At 37.0% G+C, this 7,304-nt stretch overlaps 1 protein-coding gene across 1 annotated transcript; it reads right to left on the bottom strand.

Annotated features, from left to right (window-relative positions):
• Positions 1 to 5,877: 5,877 nt before the first annotated feature.
• On the bottom strand, positions 5,878 to 7,025 carry LOC124160682 (U6 snRNA-associated Sm-like protein LSm7). Its single transcript, XM_046536653.1, has one exon. It carries the CDS (start codon positions 6,821 to 6,823, stop codon positions 6,479 to 6,481), a length of 345 nt encoding a protein of 114 aa, XP_046392609.1. The 5' UTR covers positions 6,824 to 7,025; the 3' UTR covers positions 5,878 to 6,478.
• Between the last annotated feature and the right edge of the window lie 279 nt (positions 7,026 to 7,304).

Below are 7,304 nucleotides of genomic sequence, written 5' to 3'. Positions count from 1 at the left end.
TGTGTTCTAAGAAAATTGTTACTAATGTAAATCCTAAGTAGATATAGAATGACGGTTCATTTGTTCTCTCAATTTATTTTTCTTGATATGTTAATTAGAACTTGAGTGTGTGTGTGTGAATGTCTGTGAAAGTAATTTTGAATGTAAATGAATGTACTTTACTCTATAACCATAAAAATAAAAAGCAGCATGTTAAGTCGAAAGTAATTCTTTAAGTCTTAGCCTGCACCTTTTCTTGGGAAAAGCACTGGTTCAAGTGCCTTTTTTTCAGCTGTCTGAATTTGCCTAACCTTATATGACTCAGAAGGACATCCACATTCTTTTTTTCAGAAAATGCCCGAGTGTTAGCCACATGAAAAATAATGATGGAGAGGTAAAACCCGAGTGATATAAATAAAATTGCTCAATAAAGAGATTTATTAAAAATGCTGCTTTTATACCATCTATTTATTCCCCACTTACTACTAAAGTTAGGTCTCCAATGATTGGTGAATGTCAATGCACTATAATTAAACTTCCACTGTAATGACAAAAATTCAGCATCAGTTTCTGTTAACCCATTCAGTCTCAATGGACGCATAGATTCACTCACTGTTGAAAACTTGAGTGATCATGCCACTCATCAGTTGGTTTTTTGTTTCTCCATTAAGCCATTAGAGGAAGTAGAAGTAATATACTATGTCTCAGGCTAACGTGCTTGACATATGAATCATTCTTCTTCAACATAATACATGCCTCAAAAACATACATGTTAATTATCTTCCCTCCAATGTGTAGCACTGAATGTAACACACATGGCCATGGAGGTAGTGGGGGCAAGGGAGATGGGGCTGCCCCCTAGAAACAAAAAACTGAATGGTACCTAATTAAGTTTTGAATACAAGATATTTTGAACAAGACCTAAGAAAAATGATTCAGGTATAAAATATATAAGTACCAATTCCAATAACTAATAAAGCACTGCTATAATTATGTAAAACTTTATTAAATTTTGGCTATGCCTTCCCGCGCAGAAAAAAAAAAGACTACCTGAATGATCAAGGCTCCACCATACTTTTGTTTTTTGATACTGGATATGCCCCTAACCAATGAAATATATGCTTGCAAAGATGATGCTCTAATACTTTCTCACATGCCAAAAAAAATGAATAAAGCTCTGTTGGGATTGTAATTGGCTGTTTTACATACTTACAAAGCAAACCTCCAAAGTGATCTGCCATACTATTATATATGTGGTGGTTAATGAGCAAAAGGAGTGTTTGCCCAATCTCTATTGTTTTTTAATCAATAAATCTCTCCCTTATAGAAAGGAAGCCGTCCTAACTGATACGCACAAGGACCAACAGCTTTTGTGTCACCTATGGGCACACTATGAAAGGATTTTTGTGAGAAAATGGATGATTAAACAATGACAACTTGCATGATTATAAACTATAGCTTATGAGAAATCAGTACGTTACAGTATAGGAATTAAGATAAGAAGACATCAGGAACTATTCATGTTGCGTTTTATTGTATCTTGGTACCCTGATTCTCCGTGAAAAGGGGGAGATGTTGTATACTAGGGGACTCCATTACAGGAGGCTCAAGAATTATGGTGGTTATGCCCCTTATCTGCTGCTGTTTCGCACGCATTTTATTTGATCGCCAACATTGGCTGTATAGCAGCACTACTAGACAATTCGACCTAGCTCAGGGTGATTTTTGCCATTAAGTGTAGTGGAAGTGGTTCATGTGCTCTGTCTTTAATCGCATTTCTGCAGTAATTTTCATAGTAAGGGTCACAGATTGTTTTATTCGGCTTTTATAATAGGGTATAACCGTCGTTGATGTGAACCTGAGTGCAGAGGAGGCTAAGATAGTCAAAAGATCGGCATAGTTGGGCATATGCAACAAAAGCTTCTTCCAAGCAAGGGTAAGTAGATCTCCTGTTTAAGGTAGAATTTGGTGAAATTCTTAAAAATTAAAACAATTGGGTGGTTTCCTGTTATTTTTTTATTGCCTAAATCGAAAGATAATTACTCCTGGAGTGCGCATTTCATGCTCTTCGATTTTCGAATGACGATATATATTTTTCGCGATTAAACGAAAAGTGAAAAATTTCAAGCGCGTGAAAACGTGACGGCTAAGTAGGAATGATGGGAAAAGTCCATGTGACGTATTTCTGGTTCCAGCTGCCGGCCTGTGAGGTGACCTTGGGGCGAGGCTTGAGCGCTGATGCGACGCAGGCTGCTAGAAGGTAGCGATTGGCTTAAATAAGGGTTATTATTCCCCTATCAAGCGAAGGAAACTTTCCGAACTTAGGTAATTTTAGTGTGTTATTATTAAGAGATGTTTCCCTGAGCTCTGTGCCTCATGGATGCATTAGTAATCTCAGACAATGTAAAACTCCTATCTACTCGTATAGAAACTAGGTCCCTGTGACGTCATGTGGAGTGGAATCGCATGGGTGCCAATCTGGCCTTTTTCAAATGAGGTTAAAATTGACCGTTGCCATTCGTCTAAACTGGGATTTATAAAACCAAATAATTTATATATTATGAATACACTAATCGTGGGTAACGAATCGCAATCAATGCATTTCATTTTCTTTGATGAAGGAAACTACCCTATTAAGTATTAGGACTTTTTTAATTGCTGAGTGGGTTGTCTCCCAAAACAGGTGAAAATTGTAATTGACCTTGACGTGACACCTGTTGCTTCCCCTGCATGGAAGATACCGTATTGATTAGTGCCTTAAGTTAAAAATGAGCTTGATTGTGTGGAGAGAGCAATTATTAAAAAACCACTTCTAAAACCCACGGACTCAATCAAATGGCTGTAATTACCGTATTTCCCCTAATTTTAAGGCTTAATCAGTTTTGGGAAAAGTAAAAAAAAACGCGCTTGAATATTGTCCCCCCCTTTACTTTTACCATGGGCATTTTTGGAAAAAAAAGGGGGACTATATTCAGACACACACGGTAAATAGAAAAATGGGCTATCAAGAATACATCTGGATCATAAGCTACAGAATGCTTGACAGGAGAGCAAAGATTAATGGTATTAAATTCAATCCAACCAAGTGTGTTTTCTTGGCTGATTAAATTACTTACTTAGGCCACACTTTTGATTCTCAAGGAATATCAATTGGTAAAGAAAAAGTAAAGGCAATCAATGCCTTGAAGCCTCCCACAAACAAAAAGTAAACAGTAAATAATTCTAGTTATGTTAAAGTATCTGTCCAAAGTTACACCTAATGTTTCAATGAGGAGTGCTCCACAGAGGGCATTGTTAAGAAATGATATTTATTTTGTTTGGAGTGAGCACCAGGATAGAAGCATTTAGTGATAAGAAGGCTGCATTAACCTGGGCACAAGTATTGGATTTTATGATCCTAGTTGGAACTAGCATTGAGTGTTGATCTAAGTTCAATAGGATTGGAAGCAACATTGCTTCAGGAGGGTCAGCATAGAATGCATGCTTCGACAGACACTCCAAGTATTCCCAGATTGATAAGGAAAGATTAGCCATATGCTTTGGTGCAGAAAAATTCAATGGTAGATATTAGGAAGTGATTATATCTGGGTGGAAAATGGTCATAAACCATTATTCGTACTATTCAACAAACCACTTAACATAAGTTTATCTAGGTTACAAAGAATGATGCAAAAGCTGCAGCCATACCATCTTAATGGGGTGCATACTCCAGGAAAATACTTGTACATGGCAAAAATTTTGTAAAGGGATTTTTGTGCTGAAAGTCGTGAAATTGATGCTCAATTAGATGATGATGTGGAAATCCAAGTAGCACTTCTGTTGGAAAATTTGTCAGTTACAAAGGAGAATTGGGAGCCAATTTCAAAACATGCTCTCAATGATACTGTTTATTGCAAACTCAAGAATTTCATTTCTGTTTGGATGGCGTCAGCAGTGGCACAGCAAGGGGAGGGTTTGGGGGATAAACCCCCCCCTCAGAGCTCAGAGAAATTTTTAAGTTTAATCCATTTCACTTAATTGGATTAATATTACTTATAGAATAGTGTAAATATTAATAAAATATCCCTCAGAAGGCCGTAAGACTCACCATTTTGAACAATTTGTCAAAAAAATTTTCTAGGGGAGGGCCCCCGTACCACATGCTCACCCTGGCGAGTATTACACACCCTCACACAGCCCAGTGTTTTGTGCCTAAAACCTCCTCCAGCCTTAATTCCTAGCTGCACTCCTGGGCATCAGCACTATAAAGATATTGACTCTGATTGTAAGGCATATTTTGAATTTGAGGAGGAACTTGTATTGGTAAAAGGAAAGGTTTTCAGGGTAGATAGTTTTTTAAAATATGATATGCTAAAAAATTACAAATGGGTCACCCAAGGATTAACAAAATGAGTTGTGCTGAAATGTCCATGATGTGGTTAACATGTGGACAAGACATTAGAAAATTTGCTTAGTCTTGTCCAACAAGCCTTAAATTTCAGGATAACAAAACAAAAAATGTCTTTAAGTACAAAAAACTACCCCAATTGCCCTGGTAAAAAGTAGGATGTGACATAATTTAAATATATGAAAAATATTATTTGGTACTAGCGAGGTTTCTCCTCTGTGGTACTAGGTTTATGCTCTATCCAACTTTGTTGAAGTGACTAAATTGGATAATAAGGACTGTTACTGTGGTGGAGAAAATAAAACCAATCTTTGCAAAGCACAGAATCCCAATGGTTGCGTTAATAGATGTAGTATTATTTTTTGACTCTGAAATGTTAAAAAAATTTGCTAAAGGAGTAGGAATTTCTTCATATGCTCTCAAGCCTTCACCATCCAAAGTCTAACGTTTTAGCTGGGAGTGGAGTGAATTCTATCAAAAAGATTTTTAAGAAGGCATTCAATTCAAATGAAGACCCCTACTTAGCACTTTTACATTTCAGAAACACTCCTACTAGTGGAAAAGTTCACTCTCCTGCATCAAATCTAATGAGCAGAAATTAGCATACAAATATACCTTGTAGTTTCAAAACTTAGATTCCAAAAATTTCATATGATAAAGATTGTCCTTTTCACGAGGAGAAAAGTAATAAATCAAAGGAGTATTATGACCTGAAAGGGGAGAGTCAGTCACTCTCAAAATAGTAATCTTGTAGATAGTACAAGGTCAGGCAGACAAGTCAAAAGGCCAAATAAGTTTACATACTTTGTTTACCGATTTACATACACAAATGGTAATTTAGTTTTACTTGAAAAAAGGGGGGGGGAGGTTTTGTGATCTGACTGTTGTGTTCTATTGTATCTTGGTACTCAGTGAAAAGGGGAGGTGATGCAAAATTTGGATTCATGAATTTTAGTATGCTATTTATTTTTATTTTGCGCTTTAGTTTTTATAATGCATAAAGCACCTAAGAGAGAGCAGTGATCCATATATGCATTATATCTTCACGAAGTCCATAGTATATGTCACTGGTCAGGGACAGGGAAGTTATTTGATTCCAGTTTCTTCCAATTTTGGTCTCATGTTCAGAAGACGACTTCCCTCTTCCCTGTCCTAACTCAATGCATACGGTATATTGACATCAAAGAGAACACCAAGTGTATTTAAATGCATTAAAATCGGAATTTTTAAAAGCAAGAGAGAAACGGCTGATAACAAGAAATGACAGTATGGAGAAAGGAAGCGAGAAAAGCTAAAACCCTGTCAATCATGGGCATAAAAAAAGTATTTAAACAGCAGAGATTTCCTGAAAATTCCTCAAAAAATTGATCGAACAGATGCTTCCTAAAACACTCCACATGCAATGGTTATAAGTGCTACCGTTGTTACTCATCTTCGGGAATATGTTATATGGGATTCGAAACCACCAGCTTTGATCTTAAATTTGCACAGAATATCAACACCTGAAGATATTAATTTACATACGCAGGGAATATTTTTATTACTACGTAGTCGCTACAGATACATCTTGTCTGAGAAGCAATACTTAGGGCCAATACCTTTTACGGCAAATGAAAACAGGAAGAAAATAACAAAAAATAGGAATTAACTCAAACTGGGCCTTTCACGTATTATGTCGAGGAAAGTTTGATACAGGATATGCTTACAAGATCACACCAAACTAAGCATAAAATGCAATGTGTCCCAGTTTCACTTCACAAAATATCCAGGAGCAACACATTACCGACACACTTGCGGAATAAGTTCACTGAATTAACATTCATACCACATGAATCTTAGAAAGTAACATTGAAAATATTGTTTTCCTATATAAACAGGTTAAGGTTCATACGAGAGAAAGGTAAGGTAACGAGTCTTAGAAAAATTGATATAAACCATAAGGTACTCTTTCATGTCCCTCTCGTTCATCAAAAATATGAAACAGAGAATCACCTTTGGCTAGCTGTGGAGAAAATAATTTCGATCTTATGCACCACGAAAACCATGAAGCTTTCGATACGCAATTGACGTTCAGTTAAAAAAAAGTTTAATTTGATTTGCACTCCTTACACATCATTCTTGAGGAACAAATGGATTAGCAATCCTCTCCATGCCATCCACCGGGCAAATGAGAACTACTGCCGTGCCTCGACAGACAACAAGGCCAAGAGCCCTTGTGTTCTCTGTTAGCCGATAAGGGTCATCAGGATCTCGTAAAAATTCAATTGTGTTATCCATCACCAGGTTGAACAAGGGGTCGTAACCCTTAAGATTTCCAGACGCTTCACGCCCGCCAGCAAATTTCACTCTTATGTTTTTGTCGATATACTTGGATAAGTCGAATATACTCTCCTTCCTCTTTTTTTCCTTCTGATCACCTTGATTCATCTGAGGATTACTTTTCTGAACATTAGCCATGCCGAAAACACCAAAATGTGGAGCACAATCACAAATACACGTGAAGCTTTGTAGCTTTCTCACCACCGTGCCCAATTGCCGACAGAGCCAATTATGCTCTTTCAATGTAGGTTAGAATGAGTATGCCCCGTATCGCAAAAAATAGATGAGAATAAATAATACACCGTTGGCGTGTTGGCGTTCCTTCGAACTCCGATTCCGCATTCGACTAATAGAAATAAATGACAAACGATATAATATAAACGATATCAACAGAGACCAACAGAGACCAATATTGATATTTTGATGTAATTAAAATATAAACTGGTGTATGCAGTTCCCGCAAATGCCATAAATAATTTTTACGCAGAAGAATCAATATAACTTCTAAGGCATTTTAATTTCGACAGCGGTTGATGTAACTCATTTCACTGGAAAGTTCTCGGGTTCTCGGCTGTTCTCGGCGTATGGGCCATGATACGTGGGGTGGGCATTCGCTTTT

Source organism: Ischnura elegans, chromosome 6 (assembly GCF_921293095.1).
Source record: "Ischnura elegans chromosome 6, ioIscEleg1.1, whole genome shotgun sequence".
Taxonomy (NCBI): Eukaryota; Metazoa; Arthropoda; class Insecta; order Odonata; family Coenagrionidae; genus Ischnura; species Ischnura elegans.
This window is presented reverse-complemented; position numbering and strand designations above follow the sequence as displayed.